The sequence below is a fragment of the Lonchura striata genome, chromosome 2 (assembly GCF_050655825.1).
Source record: "Lonchura striata isolate lonStrDom1 chromosome 2, ASM5065582v1, whole genome shotgun sequence".
NCBI lineage: Eukaryota > Metazoa > Chordata > Aves > Passeriformes > Estrildidae > Lonchura > Lonchura striata.
In genome coordinates this window covers 13,770,835-13,792,981 of record NC_140704.1, presented here as the reverse complement: position 1 = coordinate 13,792,981, position 22,147 = coordinate 13,770,835, and the positions used below count along the sequence as shown (strand labels likewise).

The 22,147-nt window shown below is 37.9% G+C and overlaps 1 protein-coding gene across 23 annotated transcripts in view; it reads right to left on the bottom strand.

Annotated features, from left to right (window-relative positions):
• Nucleotides 1-22,147, bottom strand: part of PARD3 (par-3 family cell polarity regulator) — a 441,179-nt gene that overhangs the window by 257,172 nt on the left and 161,860 nt on the right. For all 23 annotated transcript variants that reach the window (XM_021542937.3, XM_085564036.1, XM_085564095.1 and 20 more), the window contains one exon: nucleotides 8,609-8,787. In XM_021542937.3, coding sequence (XP_021398612.2) covers nucleotides 8,609-8,787 — 179 coding nt within the window. The remainder of the gene's footprint in view (nucleotides 1-8,608; nucleotides 8,788-22,147) is intronic.

Genomic DNA, 22,147 nt, shown 5'->3' with positions numbered 1-22,147 from the left:
CCCTTCTATTTTTCATTCAAGTAATATTATCTTTTCCTGTGCCACTTTAAAGGCATCTAAAGAGTTTTTTATGTATTTCCAACTAGACATAAATCTATATGGATATTCGTTTAAATGCACTAATATAATTATGCACATTTTTGCCAGTCCTGCCATTTTCAGCAGATATTTGCTTTTGCATCCAAATTTATATGCTTTATGCCAATTTGGATTTAGAGAAAATATAATTTATAAAGTTGTTTGTTTATGTTAAGTGTTGATATGATGCATTTGATTCCTTGGGAGAGTCAAGAAATTAAGGAAGGAAAAAAATGCTGCTAATTAATTTCAAAGCAGACTCTGAAAATAGGATTTAACTAATAGAATGGCAATATAAAATATATTTGAGAAGCTAAGAGAAAAGGAAATAAGGGGATATAGGAAACTTCATGACGATGTTATATTTAGATCCTGAAATTAATAATATTGTATAAACCACCAGCAGCAGCCTTTTAAATGTCGAGTAGATGCTTTTAGTTGGCCATACCAATGAAACACTGCAACTGGCTGTCTGTATGTTTAGAAACTTGCATCTGATGTTCTGAAATGAAGAAAGAAGGCTGGGACATGAGGTAGCCAGTCTGTCTTCTCCAACTAATGGAACTGATTTCCCCCTTTCTTCATTACATTGGGCATCATGGAGAAGAGCAGGTTTTTAAGGTCAGAAGCACCAAGGCAATGTCCCAAACCCACGGTACCTTCACACACGCCCAACCAGTCACTCGTCCCTGGTGGCACCCACACGCCCCTGCCTCCTCCATATGGAATGATATGGACCAGCAAATCCACTGGGCTCCCAGCAAAGCATCCATCACCTCATTTAACTCGCCCATTCTCTTCAGACCTCAGCCAGAACTCCTCCCACGGTCTGTGGAGAAAGGCCCAGAGAGGAACCAGACCAGGGGCTTGTAGCAGTGTTTCTCTTTTATCTGAGTTTACAGCAGCACACACACCCTCGGCTCCTTGCAGTCCCACTGCTCTTCCTCACACTCAACAGCTTCCCTTCCATCTTCACTTATTGTTTTAGTTTTTGTCCACGTTTCATTTACTTCACATGCTCAGCAGGCAATGCTCTTTAACTGGACATCTGTACACAAGAGCTGAAGAGCTCATTTATAAAGAGACAATAAAACTGGATGGTAGCCCACAGTGATCATCTCATCAGGCTGTGAAACAAAACCAGGCTAAGTGACAGCCTGGGAATCAGTCGTAACAGAAGTAACTGCAAGAGGTTACTAGGAATTCCTGTATTTACTGGAGCTGACTTTCCCCACTAACTAAAGCTTAACATCTCCTCCCCACCCAGCCTTACTACTCCTTTGCACTGATTATTTTCATATATGAATGAATTTTATTCTAATATTGCTTGGTTGTCTTGTCTTTATTCATTGCTAGATGAGATAAGTGAATTTAAGAATGCAACAAATTTAGCAAAGCATGATGAAATATTCACTGTTTAAAACTTGCAGGTTCATGTCTGAATACTGTTGGGAAGCACAGCCTGCAACCTTCTTTTTCTTGCTAGCTACACATTCAGCCAAAATCCAAACGTGCTTTGCACCAATACAAATTATAATTTATATTAATAATCAGAAAGCAAGACAGGTAAATATTTTAATCTGCAAAAGCTCTTGAATGACAAGGATATATGGTTGCATGGTTGTAGGTTACAACTAAATAGACGAAAGCAGGTCAAAACACAGATCCAGCTATTACCAATAAAAATATATGTGCTTCTAATCTTTGGAAATAAAAAAATCCACTAAATCTGAACATCTAACTGTTGGGTTTTTTCTTTAACTTACTCAATTTTGTATCAACCTACTCTTTCAGGACCAGTCTTTCAACCTTTCAAACCAAGGGAGAGCCGCAAAAACATAAAAAATTAAAATGAATAGAGACAAACAAACATGGGAATTTACAAAGTACTTGAGAGCTTTCTGTTTTCAGTATAGCTTTCAGTGGCTCTCAGAGAGGTGCTGTACACTGCATTTACTGAAGTGGAAAGACAAACAACCTGTGCACACTCCACCATTCCTTTATCATGAGTAAGAGACTCGCTCACCCTGACCCTCCTTGGCACTCCCAGCTCGTGATGCAGCACCGCAGGTATGGAGCAGACATTGCTCACCCAGACATTGCTCACCCATCACTCGCAGTGAGACATGGGATAGCACAGCACTGGGACACAAATACACACTCCTCCTACATTGCTGATGCAAAACAAAGGCAATGTGTTTAACAGACTTGCTCAGCCTGAGAGCAGAAGCAGAAAAAACTCACCAGCTCTCAGATCTTCCATGGATATCTTTAGAGGGGCAGAGAGGAGATTTGACAGATGGGCATCCACAAATGGATGACTTGGAGCAAAAGGAGGCAAAACAACAAAGGAGATGGAGAAAATTACACCTTCACTTTGGATTTATTAATTTTGCTGTTGGCTTTTTCCCTGCTTAACATGTGGTCATGACTGACTTTTGAATGCCAACATCTGAATCCTGTCCATGTACACAGCCCTCAGCTAATGGAAAAGCATAGCATCAAATGATGCACACTGGCTGTTACCTCTGTGCACTAGGCAACGATTTTTCACTTTGTGTCTATTGGTGATGAGAAATATTCTATTTGTTTTCACATTTAGAAAGTCAGGAATTTTGAGCTCTTTCATAGAGTTTTCATTGCATTAAAATATCACCAGCTACTGTACTGAAGACAGACAATTCTTCATAGAATTCAAGAAAGCACCTGAGGCAGAGGGCACACGAAGAAAAACAAATTATTCCATGAAAACATAAGAAAACAACTTTCTTATTCTGAGAAGGATCGAATACTGGAAGAGGTTGCCCAGAAAGGTGGTGCAGGCTCCATCCTTGGAGATGTGTATTCTCAAAACCTGGCTGGACCCAGACCTGAGTAACCTGCCCTAGCTGCCCCTGCTTTGACCAGGCAGGCTGAACAATCTCCAGAGAGAGCCTGTCCAACCTCAGCTGAACTGTGCTGCTGTGAAAGTCATGAATTTTACACACTACCCAGGACAAAAACAGCACATACTATTTTGATGTCATATTGCACTCTCTTTGGGTACAATTCCTCTAAACTGCTTAATCACCATGCAACAAGCTGCCAGCAACAAGTTACTATCACAAAGGAAGAAAACGGATTTCTTGACTTTCCATTAACATCTCTCCTGTAACATTTTACATATTAAAGCACTTTATTTCATCACCTGTTGACAATCCATGATCATTTTCCCTTCCTCTCAGTCTATGCAAAACCACATCTGAAATTACAAAACTCATGATCATCTAATTGAAAAGGAAAAAAACCTCCTCAAATATACCAGGATGAAGAAATATTCACAGCTACTGAATCCCTCAGAACTTCTGTTTAAAGCATTGCATTTTTGGGTTAAAAGCAGGAAGCTGTATCCATCATGTGGGGGTTTAAAGTCTCTCATGACAGAGATGCCAGGCTCTTTGCAGATATCCTGAACTTCTCCTTAGCAGATTCACCTGTATTACAACACGTTACCAACACTGCTCACCAGGTACACAGTACCTCCCTTCTGAAGGAGCCAAAACCAGAGATTAATGCTCCAAAAAAACATCAACAACACTTTCTGGGAATCTCAGGCTCCCAGAATGATGCCCAGTCTTTTAATCCACAACCTTTCCCAGATAATTTAATAGATTTACCTCTGCCATTTAGGCTTCCTGGCTATAAAATGACGCCAATATACAGTTTTAATACATGGGGTCTTCAATTCTCTGAATTATACTTAAATGCTATTGAAATACCATGTCTTTCGTGACAGTGACAAAACACTTGTCACCAAGCTGTGTTTAAAAGGACTTCAAGGTAAATGAAACTAATTTTTGTTTTAAATTTGATTTTGAAACTGAAATATAATTGTTGTTGAAGCTTTTCAAAATATGCATTCATGCTTTTCTCCTATCTAAACACATTCCATTAGAGAAATAAATTTTCATTCTGTTTACAAACCCTAAAACCCGGCAATCTGAAAATTTGTACTCATCAGTCTCAACCCACAGGAACAGCAAAACTACCTGCATTAGGACATGTGAGAGACACAAACTGTTTTGCAGGTAAGGTCATTGATGCTAGATGAGACTTAGAGCACTCACATGAAGTTTCAAATTACTTCTCTGCGGTTTGTAGAGCCAAAAAAAAATTACGTTTCCAAGTAGGAAGAAAGCATATCCTAGAAAAAATTATTATTTCTGTAAGGCACAGGGATATTCCACCTCAAAATACATATATGGACAAATATATTTAACAACAATTAAGCAAAATATGTGGCTGTTGACTAAATAGCAAAGACAAAAAGCAAAGGAAAAAAGCAATTACAAAATTATGTGCCAAATACACTGAGTTACGGGCTTGCTGTTGCTGATCCACCCCACAGAGTACATTATGTGCCATTTGCTTTGCTGCAGGTGGGTGAACCCAACAGCCAGTGGCACTGAAGCCCATGCACAAACATTTTCCTCTCTCTTGAGCTCTCCTTTTTAACCTACATTTTCAATTCTTTCTGTTGTAACCATGTTGTTATCTCTGACAGGGCAACATATGAATCAAAATCAGAAAAGTCGCAGTGGGAAGTTTGTCATGAGCCTGTTATCCACAGTGTATCCATGCATTAAGCAAGGCAGGTTAACTAGATAAGCCTTCAGTCTTTCAGAGTAGCAGGATCAAGGCAGGTAACTAATTTATAATGATAAGCTGTTCCTCACTACAAATGGAATTGTAAATTTTAAAAACCACACTGAAAATATATGGGATAATTAATTCATAGTCATTATAAGATGCAACTGGTTGTTGCATTTACACTCTTCCACTATTGTAACACAATATCTATGGGGAAAAAACCATGATTTTCATTAATGCAGCTCACATCTATTAAGGACAGCTAGTTGAGCAAATTTGCTTTGGTATTGAATTATTAAGAATGTGATTCAAATCAACAATTATTCAGAAAACAACAGTATCAAAAAAGATATCACTGAAGTGGCAAAAAGCACATATGATATGCTTCAGCTGTGTACAATCTGTTCACCTGTACAGTTCAATACAATTCAAACAAAATTACACCTTGCAAACCAGGTATTACTCCACACCTCTGAGAAGAGATTTCTATTTAGAGATTTCTTCTTTTTGCATTAGAATGGCTCAGGAAAGCAAGAGCCAGGATTAAGTCAAGCTATGAGTCACTAGGTAGTACAAATATGTCTCTCTCTCACACACACAAGTGTCTGAAAATGGTTTTAACATTCAATTAAAAAAAAATAAATAAATCCCAAGAAGCACATTTACCAACTATAGTAGATCAGGAGCCAATTGTGTGACTATTTCACAGATGGGAAGACCTATTCATTTGGTTGAAACCAAGCATGGGATTAGGTCAGGAATTACCTAGCTAAGTACAGTTAATAGCACTACAATAACTTGCAAATAATCAATAATTCCACAAATAAATGAGTACCTTGGAACAAAGACCACTTGGTTACCAGTTGCTCTTACAGGTGAAAAACATAGAAAGCAGAAATTATGTGAGATTCCAATTCTAAGGATAAAGAATAATGTATTATGTATCCTGATAATAAAAAGATGTTTCTTTACAAGAGATTATTTGAAAAATGGATGAGAATGCACACTCATTTATAATGGGCATGGATTTCATATCACAACATCCTACTTATTGTAACAGAAATGCATCTCAAGTTCAACACACATCCAAATCTTTTCAAGACCAACTCAGGCTCCTCCAAAGCATACTCTTGTCTCTGGTTATCCTCTTCTTAGGGACACAGGAGATCCTGGTGTCTCATTCCATTTATCCCAGTAGCTACAGGCAGCACTATAGTTACAACAGTAGGATCCTTCAGCCAGCCCATATTTTCACTCTTCCCCAGCACCCTTTTCCCTTTCTGTTTGCCCAGAACTACTGGCATATGTCCTGGCTCCTCACAGCCTTCTGTGCACGGCAGCACTCTCACCCCTTCATTTCATCTCAGCTTGGGCATCTGCCCGTTTTCCTGCCATTCCAAATTCTTCATAACCAAAATGAAACAAACACCAATAAGATGTCCTCTCTCACTTGTCCCTGAGAAATAAATCCCTTCTGCCAGACACATGCAGCTTCCCCTGTGCTAATTTCTCCAAAAATTGGACAGGGTTTCTACCTGTCAATTATTTCTCTTTAGAGGTGACGGACTGAAAGTAATGTCACTTCTTGGAGTCAGTAGGTGGATGAAGCTTTTGGCAACTCTCCCAGAAACCCTTTTCATGTTTCTGCAAGATACTGCTGGGGCAAAGTTGCTAATCTACAACTGTGCTGCAAATCTCAGCCCAAGAACATATGTTCTTGTGCTGTCAAGAAAGAGAACTGCAGTGAAAACATTACATAGTGCCAACCACTCACAAAAGATATATGGGTGCTCAAGACCAATGCGCTGAGCAGAAAATTAAGACTGTTCTCATTGCTTTTCTCAAAATGTCTGTGTCATCTATAATCAATGAAACAGTCTGGAACAAAGCACAGCCATCTCTTTGTTAGCTGAGTAGCTGAAGAAAACATAAGAAAAGTACCGAGGACTTGTTATAGCTCAAATAACACAAATACATTTGTAAAAATTCATTGTTAGTACTTTGGTAAGAGATTGGTGACAGGGAGTTCAAAAATGCCACCATTTAGAATAATAATTCAAATGAAATTGTTGCTAATACTGTGAAAGGAAATGAGAATTCTTAATGCCCATTCCTAAGAAAAGAAGGATTGGCTACAAAATCTTGACTCGCATAAAGAAATCAAGACACTGAAAACAGAAAAAAAATAGTCTAGCATAAATCAACTCAGGATTAATTCATAATATATATCACAAGTAATTATTTAATTCCATGTGTTTACTGTAACTCATCTATTAAAAATAGTGATCTGCTCTATTTAAATGATCAATATACAGAATGCTCAAAAATGATAAAAGAATTTACCAGCATCTATTGTACTAACTAATTTAACTTCATTTCTTTCCAATCTTCTTGGTTTAATGTTCTCTGGTGCCTTGCTTCCCATCCCTACATGAGATCATATGCATTCCTTTCTAGTTTGGTCACTGTGCTCCAATAGACATGAAATATTTCCATAAAAATCAAGAGTAAGTACATGCTGAACAACTAATGATGAGACTAGTGTGAAAGATTAGCTACTGTTCAATTCTCTCCAATTTCTGCTAACTTCAGACACTCAAAGAAATCTGATTACACTGTGTATAGCCCTTCATATCTATGCTTGTGGAGTAACAAAGTGTCATCTCATTATCATTTCACAAAAATTAACTGAAAATGTTAATAATTCAAATGGATTAGATTATCATTTTTCTTCTCTGAACCAGAGTAGTATAAAACACATATTTACAAAAGGGCACACACTTCTGTGCCACACCTGTACAAGTGACAGAAAACATACTATTTCCTGTCTGAAATCATGATCAATCCTGATCAGAGACATAACAATAATACCAAGTTAAACTGACACCTCTGCATGAACAGGGACCTCAATGCCTATGAGCACTAAGCTTTCATAGATTCTTTTGAGATGACCAAAGGCCCACTGAAAATAGTTTGGTTCATTAGCAGTGTATAAAGGCTTCTTTATTTGGGGTGTGTGAATCCCCACTGCTGTGACTTAGTTTGCATTTATACTACATACAGTTAACAGGAATGAGGGGAAAAAATAAAAGCTATAATAAGCTGCATATTTTCCAAGAGGACTTTGTCCTGTGTAGTCAGAATGGCAACCAAAAATGCAACATTCTTTTAAAATTACTCATTTCTATTAGAAAATACACATTTTTTCCTTTTGAGTTTTTCCTTTTGAGTTTCTGCAAGTTACCATCACAATTATGGGCAATGTGGGATCTGTAGAAAGGGACACGATTCTTCCAATTTTTCTTAATATTGCACTGAGAAGAGTGGTTCTTGTTGACTTCTTTAGCAAATAATGCAATTCACGTAGAGATACTGAAATCATATTGAAAAAAATGAAGAAAAAATACACCACATTTCACAGTTTTATTTTTAAAACTGTTATCAAGGAGAGAAATAATTTGCAATTTGTGTTTTGTATTACTTCACTAGAGTCTCAGAAAGTACAAATTAGCAATGCTGTGTTAGCAAGAGAAACCAGACCAGCTGTGGGCATGCAGATTATTCACTGACCTTCTAATCAGTAAAAATTATTACAGACATGGCCTACCAGCATTAAGAAAAAGTCGAAAAATAAAAACTTTGCAGAATAGTGCATAATCATAGATTCAAATACAGCTAAGGACAAAAAATCAAGTTTTTAGAGTCCTTACTGTGGTTATCACCCAGAGTCTGGGAAGGGCAGGACACGTGTGACTCAAACACTTCACTGCTGCTGATGAGGTTTGGTGGACAATGTCAGAAAACACACGTTTAAACCAGGAGCAGATGAAAGAAACAGAAAACAATTCAAGATTCATGCACATTTGTCATTTATTTACTAAAGTGGGAGAGAGAAATATACCTTTCTTTCATGAGCGCTGGGCACGCCAGGGGTGTTCTGCTTGAGGAATCCCGCTGTTGTGGACCACCTGGTAGGGTTTTTCCGAGAAGGCTCTTCAGAAGGAAAATTTGTGTCACTCACAGAGGTTGAGAGGCCAATCAGTGCAGGGTCACTACTACGTCGGACGTGGAGAGGCATATCTGAAGAATAAAACAGACAGTAAATAAACATTGACTAGATTTATAATGTTTCTGACAAAGGAAAAATATTTTTTCAAGCTCTGGAAGGGTGGCTGCGACCAAATGTGGTTTCACAGAATAAGGAGTTATTGACCTCAGCATAGCTCCTCAAGGACAAGGTCTGTTCCCTCAAAACCACAGCCTTGCTGCTTGGCTGCACAAGGAGAAAATGAAGGCAAAACAACCCCTTTGAACCAAGCACAGCTCAGTGGCTTTCCAAGTACAAAGTTATCTGTTGGGTGTCGTGCAAAATAAAAAGCTGCAACATGAACAACCAGGAGGTTGAGGTGACATGCAGGTATTTTAAAGAGCAAGCGGGCAAAGCCTGGTGGCAAGGCAAGGTAAGGCAAGGGGTGGACTTGGACATGTGTCCCCCACCCTAATGCCAGGACTGCAGCCTGGGCACTGCCAGCACAACAGGCTGCCAGGAAACTGCAGGCCAGACAAGGCAGCCTCCTGACCTTCTAAAATAGACTCTGCATTTCCCCCTCAAAACTTATGGAAGAGGACTGTTTTCTACTCTGCATTCTTCCTTTGCCTCTTCCTGACAGCTCAAACAAGATCTGTGCTGATTAACCCTGATTCCCTCAGCCTTCCAGCTGGCATGACTGACAGGAGAAAAATATTTCATTAGTAAAAAATGATGCAGCAGGAAGGTAGACTGATTGGAAAGAGATTTGGTTTTCTTAATATATGTAGAGGTCACATCCATTCTGGAAACTTTAATGACACATTAAAGTTAGTTTCTTTTGAAATACAACTTAATTTTTTCCAATTTCATTTATTATCCTACAGCAAATACCCACACATCTATCCTCTCCTTGACCAAACAGAAGTTTCACTGCCTGAATTTGTGACCTCTTAGTACTCTCCTACTCAGCATGAGAACAGAGAGGCTGTGATTTATCAGTTTTATTTCTCTTTATTGCAGCACTGAGAACTCTGAATGCAAAGTGCAAAGGAAAGAGGTGAAAGCAATGGCACCTAAGCATTTGAGTCAGTGGGAAAGGCACAATGGGCAACAGCTGAGAATAAAAACCAGGACTAGGTTTTAATGCTTCGATGAAACAGTTCCCTAGGAAACTGAGGGTGCATGTCTGGCAATACTAACATGAAAACACAGTGACAGGAGTTGTTTGTTAAATGACTTGTCTCAATCTCGACAATAGCTTCATTTTAATGTTACATTTAATAATATTAAAGAATCCTATTTTGCAGGGCATTATGAATACACTGAAAAATACACTAGGTCTTGCCACACAATGAAAACATGAGTTTTTTTAATCCACAAGGACTCCCGCTGCTGAGATATAAACAAGTGTTACATGACCAAACACCAAAACAGTCAATCTATGTTATGTTCATTCTGGTAAACAAGAATAACAAAGAATTAATGTTTTTTTCCCCACAACTGCTATACTATTTCCCTTTGCTTTCATTTTTTTATTTTTAATTTTCATAACAAAAGGTAATTTTCAGCAAACAAAACACTTTCTTTTCTAAATATATATACACTTATTTATAGATATACACGTAAGTGCATAATGGAACAAGAATTAATTAAAGGACTATTTCATGAAAGATTACTAATTATGAAGGAAAGTATTAATGGGCAGAGTTAAGCCTACTAAGAATTTGATTTCTCAGTATATACTCATAGACTAATAGAGGGTGTTTCTTTGATTGCCTTGCCTTGTTTTCAGCTACTTCAGCTCTCATGAAGCAGCTGAAGGCACAGCATCCCCTTTCCCCTGGATGACAAACACACAAACAGTGCCCTGTCAGACCACAGGAGATCTCTGAGCAGAGGTGGCTCAGCTGCAGCCCCAGGCAGTGCCCCAGCACACAGGATGAAGTGACCCCTTCCCAGCAGTGCCCGTGCTGCTGGTGCAGCCCCCAGAACACTTTCTCCTTTATTAGATCAGCCTGAGCCAAAGGGGGCTCTGCAGTATGTAGTACCACTTAAGAAAAATACCAATCTATATTTGTTCCAAGCAGCAGCCCGTGCACATTACCATGTTTGCCTTCACTACCCACCCCACAACAGAGAATTACAATTTTCAAACATGAGTTCACTTGCTCCTTATGCTTGTATGTCTATATATAAGTGTGGTGATAGCAAAATGTTCTTGTATTTTTACACTTCTTCTTCAAATTGCTTGACAAAACAAAAGTTCACTTGGGTGAACTTCTGTAAGAAGAGAAGCCAAAGAAAGAAAGGAAATCAAGCCAGCATTTCTGGAGAGGAGCAAGCCATTATTGCTGCCTTGGCTTTTGCTTTGTAGTGAAAACCTGACAATTTGCACAATGGTGATTACAGACTCCTCAAAATACAGGTAGTCAATTATACAATGGAATTCCCAAATATTCATATGCTCTAGAGAGAACATTAACATGAGAAGCTTCTCTACAAAATCTACTCACAGATGAGCCACCTTTAGTATGACTAGTTTAATTTCAATAAGTTTAGCTATTAAGAAATTTTCAGATGTTTACTGAACATTTCATCAAATCTTTTTTTAAAAAGGTATTCAGTAAATATGAAGATACAAATGATCTCTTCTAGTCTATTCTTATGGAAATGGTTCCATATTTAAGAAGTAATTTGTTTTACAAAGCAAACTTTGCAATAAAGTGAATTATAGAAGACAAAAAAATTGTGTGTGTTGCATCTATATATTTCCCAAGTTAACAAGACATTTAAACACATGGCATTATTTTTTGTATTGCTGGAAGGGGACAGGCACACAGAGCTGGCTCTAACACATGCTGCTTGGCAATGGTCAATAGGTCTTAATCTAAGAACTAAATCTTGTTCACACTATGTTAACCACAAGCTGGAAACATCTCCTGCATTCTCTTCAGTTCTGTTCACTCTCCATTAAAACAATAACATAAAAGAATATATTGAATAGATTTTTTTAACCAATATATTGTTGATTACAATCCTCTAGTTTACAGAATTTGACTAGAATTTATAGATTTGAAGAGGATATACTTTGAAATATTAAAAGGAAAATCAAAGGAAAGGAACTTAATAATTAAACCACAGATAAAGTTCGCATGGGACCGATGCAATGTCACTGATTCCAGGATGATGGCTGATACTGTTTGAAGTCTGTGGTTTCTTTGAAGAGTGGATAAAACAGCAATGAACTCTAATCACAAGGCTTCAAATTCTCTGTGGCACTAATGCACTGTAAATATTGATTTGCTTCTGCAGCTAAGGTGCCTTTTAAATAAGCACTTGAAATGGTAAATCTAATAATGAATTACAGGAAGTTTTAAAAGTCTAAAGAATAAAGAAAAATTAAATTAAAAATCCTGAAAGTTACCCTCCTAACACAGCTCTTGAGTCACATTCAAGGACTTGAAGTATTCAACCAAGAGTCAACTTCAGAAAGAATTATGTTGACAGAGAATCCCATTAAGTTATGTATATAGCCAGAATTCTGCTAGAAGATGGTTATTTGTAGGATAGATCCAAGCTGTATAACAAAATGCTCACATTCATAATCATGAAATTCTGACTGGAAGTCTCATTTTATTAAAAGCAACAGCAGTTTCACTATAAATTATAAAAACAGCCAATACACATTTTATAACCTTCTTTAAATGTAAAGAACACAGAGTTGTACCTTCCCTTCCTGCCAGCAATTCCATTTTTATTTTAAAAGGGTCATCACCTTCTCTGATTTTTAAATATGCTCATGAGCAAAAGTATTTGAGGATCTGGCAAATTTCATCCATAAAGCTGAGTACGCTGCCCTGCATGCAGGCACTCAGCACAATGGATGGTGGTCCCCCAGAGCAGAGCTAATATATACCTTCCCATCCCAATTTCCTCTTGGATGTCAGCTTGGAGGGCATGACTAGAAAAATACATAGTTATATTTATATAGCATGGCCACAATAATTTTACTCTGAGAAGGTTTTGGCTCCCCAGTGCGACTGCAGTTTGTGCAATTTGGCGTGCAGTGGATTTAAGGCACAGAAATGAAAAAATGATCTCAGAGTCATTTCTGGCCATCTCACACAGACCATCAGGCTCATGACAGATGAGTAGAGCAGAAGAGGATTTTTTTTTCCTCTCCACACTCTGAGACATCTCTGGGAAAATGATAAATCAGTGAAACCAAAAAACTCTGTGGGAAAGAGTAGCTTTTAACCAAAAAGCTCTTCAGGTTAGACAGAGATGCTGAAAGTGATCCCATAGATACATATGTACATCAGGGTGCACTGTATGCACATGACACACACAGATCCTACGTCAGCATCAAAAAAACAGTCTGGGGATGGGAGACAGAAATTGAACAGCCTTGCTGTCTCCACCACCCATCCAGCTCATCGTTCTGCTCAAATCCTCATCTGGAGCCCAAGAGAAAGGCTGAATCAGGGTCATCCTGGGGCTGAGGAAAGCAGGACTGCTTCTTTCAGCTTGAAGTACTTGGAATTACAAGCTAAGGCTTTGTCTATATTTAATTGAAATACCTCTTTAAAAATATTTAATCAGCCTTGAGTTTCACACTCCAGCATAGCTCCTGGAGCTCTGGCTCAGATTTCAGTAGGTTCAGTTCATCTCCTTGTTCCACTCAGTTGGACACAGCAAGAGCCAAACAGCCCCTATGACATTCAAAAGCTCAAATCCCCGCATCAGTTCAACTTTCCTATTCGCAAACCTCTAAAGACAAGGTGATGGTAATTTCCAAAGACCACAAAGGCTGTTGTAGACTTGACTATGGATAGAAGAAAAATAGTTGGGAGGCAAAAACCAGCTGATTGTGAACTTATCTACAAGCTACATTAAATCCTAGCAGCAGCTAACATAAGCCAGGACTTCTCTACAAGATTAACAAAACAGTGCAAATCAAATGTAGATATCCTGAATTAGAAATGAAAGAGAAAAAAAATAAAAAACAACCTTAAGCCATTCCAAGAGGTAAAGAACCACTGCTGGGAAAACAGCACCATCTGTCCTGCAGAAGAAAACAGTCACACTCTATGGAGATGGCAGCTGGGAGGGATACAAAACAGGAGCAGTGCAAAGCTACCACCAATTGTAGGTCTTTTCAGAAACATACTTTTGAACGTCACAGCAAAGGAGGAGAATATACATATTTATTTATACACACACCACCAACTTTTCCTCATGGCCCAGAGCAGTATTTTTCTTTCTCCCAGAATCACTAAAAAAAAAAAAAATTCAGCATTTCAGAATGTCAAAATCCCAGAACTTGTTTATTTGTATTATTCTCCCCATCTAGCCTCCTGTCACTACTTACCCCCGCCTTCCCTTAAAAAAACTCTTTTTTCATATGTCACAGACCTCTCAAATCTCCCCTAAACACTGCTGCAAAGCACATAACCTTTGCCTCTTTGAAGTCACTATTGCTGTTCATTTTTGTAAATATTATTCCAGTCTTAACTTGTTCAGAAGGCACCATGAATTGTGTATTTCTTTTATGAAATACCCTCAGTGCTGTTTAAATCCTCCCTGTCATTTTTTGGAACTTTGATGCTAATACATAGACAACAGTAATCACATTTGGGTATTTTATTGTCATGGTGTCAACCCAGAACATCCAAAAAAATCCCGAAACTTCTTCGGTAGTCTTGCTTCAGCATCTGTCTTGATAATTAAAGTATAAGTTCAGTTTAGATCAATGTTCTTATACATTATCTTCTATTTATTCAGGCTGAATCAAACTGCATTCAGTTGTGTAGCACATATCTGTTGGGTTATATATATCTTTCCTTCATTCATGCTGTTCTATTTTCCCAGTCTATTAACAACTAGAAATTTAATTAACATACTCTTTACAATACTGATTCTCTTAGATTTAAAGATGTTAAATAAAACCAAAAGTGACAGGAAGCCTCATGAAACCCTATTGGACAACAATCTCTAGACTGTCTCCAACTTTTAAGGTTTCTATGCTGATTTTTAATTCATACTGAAATGTTTATGGTCACATTTCAAAACACTTAAATTTCTATCAAATGCTTCAACATTTACAGATACTACATGAATTACACAGCATTCACCTGCAAATGCCAAGTATTTTGTATTCCTAGCTTTCCCTTTTAGAATTACAAGAAAGGTGACATAGTTTAGATAATTAGCATTTCTCTACTTGAAAATATGTTTATGCATAAAAATATAATCTTCTAAAACAAAATTTTCTACATTCAGAACTCTAAATAACAAGACTTCCACTGCTCTTACAGAGAAAAAAAAAATCAGTTTCACACAATTCAAGATATTTATAACTACTTCATGTACAAACCAACTGGTTTTAGTTGTTTTTCTAGCAATTCATCATCAAACAACAGTTTATGTACTTCTCACAGACATATTTTCAATGTTATCAAATATTCTCTGTTTTCTTGTATCTTTAGTTTTAAAATGGCACATTTATAATCATTTGTACATTAAACCATGACAAGTCACCATGAGCCTGTTTTCCTCCCACCACTGCCCCATGCAGCTGGAGCTCTGGCAGGCAGCCACACCAGGGGCTGGGCCACAGCACTGAAAACACCCAGCGTGGTCTGGCAGATGGCAGAGGAATGCAGTAGGTTGTGTCCCCAGCCATCACATCAATGCAGAGAAAAGACATTTTGCTGTGTAAAACACACCAAGAAAAGCCCACTGCATGCCAGCACACCTTTAAGAAGCATAGGACATTATGTTGGCCTGCCTATGATCAAAACTGGAAGAATGGATAACAGAGCAAAGAATGCAAGCAAGCCACCAAAAAGAAATATTGTTACAAAGCAGAAGAAAGAAGAAAAGTCTTTACTTTCCTGGTATAATTTTCAGTTTCTTTTAATAGAACCTAAGTTTCCCATTTCCCCAACCATGACTGCTCAATGACTTTGAAATTCAGAAATAAAAAAACAACCTGCCACAGTTATATTTTAATAATGAGGTAATGTTAAATCCTTATCTTGAAAGGCCTTTAAAATAACAATCTTCTTTCTCTTTATCTAATATTCTTTCTTCTTACTTTTGAATACTAGGATCCAGGAAGAAAATTACGATTGCACCCTGAAACTCAATTTACTTAGACACTGACTTTTAAAGCTAATTAGAGAAAGATCTTTAAAACTGAAATTAAAATTTAATTACCTTCACCCTCTCAGTCTCTTTTCTCTGGCTCTTTTCTAAAATGCAAATATCTTTATATGCCAAAAGAAAAGACAAAAATGTCAGATTTTACAAATGTTCTACTCATCTCTGTCAAAAAATTGTGTTTCAGTATATTTTAATGAGCTAAAATAGTCTCGGGGTTTTGGGTACATTCTTCATTACTTCCTTAAAACATACTGGATTATCTCTTTACCTATTTTCATGCTACAGCTACATATGTAAGAAAAATACACTTTTAGTACACCAGATGCCAAAATTTTTGCAAAAAAATTATGTCTTACTTTTTCAAACAGTTGTGTGACAGTAGGAAACATAATCAACTTTGCTGCTGTTGAAGTTATTTTGCTTTCATTAGAGATCATACCTTGCTAATAATACTGTGATTGATATTTAGCTCAGTAGTAATGAAGACACTGTATGACACATCTTCATTCATTCTGCAGTGCAAGCAAGAGTTTACAGTGACAGGAACAAATTCCTGGCTTCTTTGAGTTGATAAAACTTCAGCACTCTGAGACACAGGAAGGAAGTTGGCAGATATTTTTCTTCCCACAACTTTGAAACATCCCCTGAAACTTCATGGAAAAAGTCCTCCTGTTACTAAACATAATGCAGTGCTATGAAAACTGTTGATTTTTTATGGTCTAAAAGCCTTTGGGTAGGCTCAGAAAAGAAGGAAGACATTTGCAACATTTTCCTGGATAGGAGAGAAAAAAACACAGATGCAACAATAGGATTTACACTGTAACTTGAAGAGCTCAGTTGGGAAGAACAAAGAATGTTAAAATGTGTATAATTTATTTCATCAGTGAGTTTCAGTCAGAGAAAAACCTGCTGTGGTTGCCAATGTCATGACCCCCTTCTGGTCCCCAGGCCACCACTGTGCTTTTATGTGAGGAGGAAAGGGGGTGGGGAGAAGAGCAGTACCCTGCAGCACCAGGTATCAGGGGTTCAGTGCTACTTGTTAGCTTATGTCCATTTCTGACTTATCAGAGAATAAAGTTTCTTTCAACATCTGCTGCCAACACAGCCTGGTACATCACTGCATGACCTCATGTGTGAAGTGAGAATTCCCATGTGGTTCATTTGCAGATGCCAAAGAGTTAAACATGCTTAATTGCAATTCAGTAGGTATGTGTATAATTAGTAAGAGATTTGTCGCCAACACAAGTCCTTACAAAGCTGGTACTGGAATCTCTCTCCTTCTCTACTCTCCATCAAAAAAAAACTAATTCCTCATCCACTGGCTCATGAATTACATCACAAACTGACTTGACACAGAAGTAAAAGCCTGCACTGCCCAGAGAGCTTCGGAGCCTGCAGGCTGTCCATCAGAATCCCCTCTGTGGGAACTGCCCAGTGAAGGAAATCCTACACACCAGCCACTCCCTGGGAAGGAAATGAAAACCTGCAGCATTTCCACCAAGAATGGGAAAAAACTCCTGAACTTCTGGATTGGTAAGACATCACAATGGCACTATCACTAAACAGTCTGGTGGTACACAGGATAGGGAAAATTAAGGGTAGAAGCTGGGATCCTACTGGTGTCTTAATCACAGGAACTATGAACAAGTTACATGTGATGGTTGTTTACCTCAGTTATTTTTGAAGCAGTAAGAGAAGAGGTATTTCTTTGCCAGTCATCAGATGAATGCTCAATCTTTGGAGGTGTCTGGCTGTTAATCTGCTACTTCTCCATGTTTTGTGGAGCAGTTCCTTGCCACTGAGTAGGCACTTGGCAACCCTCCTTTTCAGGCTGGGGTAAGCATGGCTGGTTCCAGCCTTGCTCCACTGCAGAGAAGTTCAGGAGTCATCAAGAATTGAGCTGGAGTTTTTTTTGAGATATAAAAGCAATTCTGCATATCATAGGCCACTGTCAAGCTGGAGAAGTCAACAATTTGGGGATATCAGTGCCTGGAGGTAGATCTGAACCTGAGTTACACAAAATCTAGATAGCTTCATTGCAGAAATTATTTAGACAGATTTTTAACTGAAGCAAAAAAACTTGACCACAACAATTTAAAAGGTTAGGGTTTTTGGACAGAAATTATATGTGCATAGCTACACGCACAAAATACAAAAAAAAAAAAAAAACCCAAAACACATGGGAAAGAATTGCCTCTATGCACACTACTGAGTTTCCAGCACAGCAAACAACATTTACAACTAATGTCTGTAATAAGACAGAGTGAACATAGTCCTGAACTTCTATTAAAAATTACCAACAGCTTCTGCAATTTTAATGGCACTTGCTCTTGTTTCCATGACAGAAACATTTACTAGGATTATTAGATGCTTGTTGGTACATTCATGAAACATGCTCTCATTATCAAATGCTCTCATTATCAAATATCTGTGAGTTAACGTTTCACTGAACTCCTATCTGCTGCTGATGACCAAGAAGAGCAAAAGATCTCAAGCAGAAGTAGGAAAAGGCCACGTCATGCCACCCCATGTGCTCAGATAAACAATATTTAGCAGAAAACTCTTCTGCACGCAGGGACTAATACAGCTCAAAGGCAAAGCACAAAGCACAAAGATCTCAAGAATATTATTTTCTGTCATTCAGTTGCAAGTATCAAGCTGAATCCCCACAGACAAATGAAACATTTGCGTGTTTAAGTAATGAGATGAAATGCCACCAACCCTCCTCATCCATGGGGGACACGACAGCAGAGCTGCCATGACCATGACATAGGAGGGCAGATAGCACTGCTCTCTGCCAGTATATGTGATGTTGTGCCTGACCTTTCATTGGGGTAGGTCAGAGAACAGTCTGGAAGCTGCAAAGTTTGGTAGCTACACAAAATAAATGGTGACCAAACAAGGTCTTTCCAGCCACAGAGTGGGGAATAAGAAGCTCAGCTTCAACACAATATGCTAAAATCTTCTTTAATTCTTAATGTCAAAGATCACTTTCTGCAGAAAACTCCAGTGTTCCCAGTAGCCAAATAGCAAGGCAATCCAACCTACACTGAAATATCGTTCAGATAACACCCACAATGGGACAATAACACATAACACCTGCTGGTCTCCACAGAGACAGACCAGCAGACATCCTCAATTCTTTTCTAGATATCCCCTTACTGTTCAAAACCATGCCTAGTGAACAGTAGGAAACTAGTGCTGCTTGAAGAATGTGCAAAGTTGAGCATCTTTACATGTAGTTTTCAAAGTCCCCTACAACAACAGGGAGCATAAATTGCTCTGTTTTGGAAATGAAGAACATTTTCTACACCTTAGAAAAACTTTGGCAATGTCTATTCTTTTTATCTTTCTTTTTTTTTTTTTAATTTTTATTTCCCCTCTGGTTTTTTTTTTCCCATTCCTCTCCTTCTACAGCCCTGAAAACATGCAGTTACACTGCATGCTTAATTATGTGACTCTCACTCAGTTTTTTAATTTCACATTGCCAAATCTGAATAGAGTAAAAAATTATTCCTATAAGTTCAAAATCAAGAATAAGCCAATAGAAAGAGCTTCAACTGAGATTCAAAAGGAAATCTTGCTACATGAAAGACAGTTCGTGAATTTTTGGATCAATGACTTTTCATGCTTGCAGTTGCCAAATTTCATTAGAATTTGTGATTGGTTCTAGCCCAGAGATGAAGATCATCTTTCTTAGTGGAGAAACAGCTTTAGCCAGAACTAACAGAAGATATTTACTGAAATACTATGGTATATACTTCGTGCCAGAATTTGTCAGATTCCCAGCAGCTAACTTTTCCAAGCTGTTTCCACACCACAAAGCTCCCTCCTTGTCTCATCCTAGAATGTGCTACAATAATTTCAAGTATCTGCCTGCAGAGAGGGCACATGAGGTGGACAAATTTTAGTTTACAAAATCTGTAAACATTTAACTTGTATTATTTTTTGTTAGTATTCATTTTATGCTATCAAGGAATTCTCATTTTGTTTTGTTCTTCAAAGGAGATGAATAAGGCAGTTATTTTTCTGCAGCCCAAAATATATTGATACACTGAAATGAGAAAAAGAGCAGACTACCAGTATATTTTACTTGGTCTTCTTCCATTAGCATGAGGAATTGGAGGTTGTTGCTTAAACATGAGGAATGTCAACAGATTCCAAAAAAAATCAACAGCCCGGGACAGTTTATCCAGGAAATTCCCTGCAAGTAGTCAGCTGGACAAGAGTACTCTGCAAAACTCCTCACACTCTGCACTCTACGCTAAGCAGAAAAAAAACCATGTTGTTCCAACTGAATGGCTTCTTCTGCACCTGAACCCAGACAAGCAACTTATGCACTTGTGTACCCCACTCTCTCCCAAGAACTCCCTGCAGAAAAACTGTAACAAAATCTCTGCTGAGGATGGACAGAAGGAAAACCAGGAAAACAAAGGAACTACAGTTGTTCTAATTCCCATGAGCCCAAGGCCAGGGATGCTTTTCTCATGGGCTGATGGACAGAGCGCTCACTTCCCTGAATGGCACACACCCAGACACAGCCCCACAGCGTCAAGGGCAAGATCGCAGTCCACAGCAAAATGGATCCAGGAGCAGAGCAGGAACATGCAAGGGTCACTCTCTATCCAACTGCCAGGATGAAGATACAAAGGAAGAGGCAAAAATGAGACTTTTCTGGCTAAGTGCCCCAGCTGCACAGGGATACCAGCCAGGATGCAAAGGAGAGCTGTAAGAGCACTGTGGCATCGAGTCCTCAGCATCTGCAGGCTTCCCCTACCAACCCTGCACCTGCATAACCATAACATGCTCCTATTATAACCAAAGAGAAAATTCAGTCTAACAATACTTAATGTTAATTCTTCACAAAGGCTCTGTGGAATGCAATTCCTCAAAATTTTCAACTCCCCAAAAGGAAGTTATCTTGCATAATCACTAAAAGAGAGCCACAGAGAAAAGAGAGCCATCTCCTGTACTGATGGAGCTATTTCTTTAACCTACCTGAGAGCAAATGGTTTTAGGGAACAAGTCATATTATCATAATTTTTATATTATATTAGAATTTAGAACACTTGCGAGTAGTAAGACCTTCCTATCACATTGATTTTTCAATCCATGCATCCTTACATGGCTTGTGCAAAACACCTTGCCATTCACAGAATAAACACAAGGAAAATGCACAAACAACTGTGAGTGGGAGAATACCCATAGGCTCTCACAGATCATCTCCACAGCCAATGTGCTCCCAGTAGGAACCACCTCTGTTTTTTGAAGTGCTTACTTAAAAATCTGAAAATTAACTCAAAATGTTCTCATTCTACACCATTTTTACATTAAATATGGTGCTTCTGACTAAAACTACTTTACTGATTAATAAAAGTAGTAATCTTGTGTTTTATATAAAATAAGAAAGAAGAAAAATAGGTTAATATTGTTCAGCTACCTATGTTTATACAATCTCTGAAGGCAGAGTATTTTTATAACTATATGAGAGCTAGTGTATTTAATATTTCATATAAGACGTCAAAAATCTACTGCATTAAATAACATCTAAGATACTTACAAACACAACACAACAAATACAAAGGCTACCTAAAACAGTTACCTCTTGCAGATGTTTTTTGAAGTCATTACAGAAAAGTAAACTTGTATTAATACAGATACATATTATCTGTAGTTGGGATTTTGTCTCTAGAAAAACTGAAACATTGTCTTATCTACCATTCACATAAACACAAAAAATACTTCTTAAATGTTTCTGAAACTAAATAGTTTTCTGAGAACAAGTTCATTACTTTGTGTTCTTCTCTGGAATTCTTAGAACTATTTTAAAAGTTATTAGTTCATGGCAGAGTTCCCTTTTTTTTTTTTTTTTTTTTTTTTGTCATACGAGATTTTGATTTATGTATTTTTCAAGTTTTTGAAAATACGTCCAAAGGATGTTTAACATTTTCATTCTCAAGCTCAAAGTTAGGAGAGAAAACTTACCCATTGGTCATGCAACACATACAAAATGCAAACCTTCTCAACAATTTTAAAAAGGAAGCCAAGACTTTGCATATGTGGGAAATGAAGCCTGAATCTTAATAATGGAGGGTATTCCATCCCCTCCACAACAGAACATTTCCAATGAAACTGGGGGGTTTTATCATGCAAAAGCCAACAAGACAAAAGACTACTCATGGAGGAACAAGTCCTGGCTGCAGCTATTACAAAATCTCAAGACGGGGACAAATTTGGCTGCTT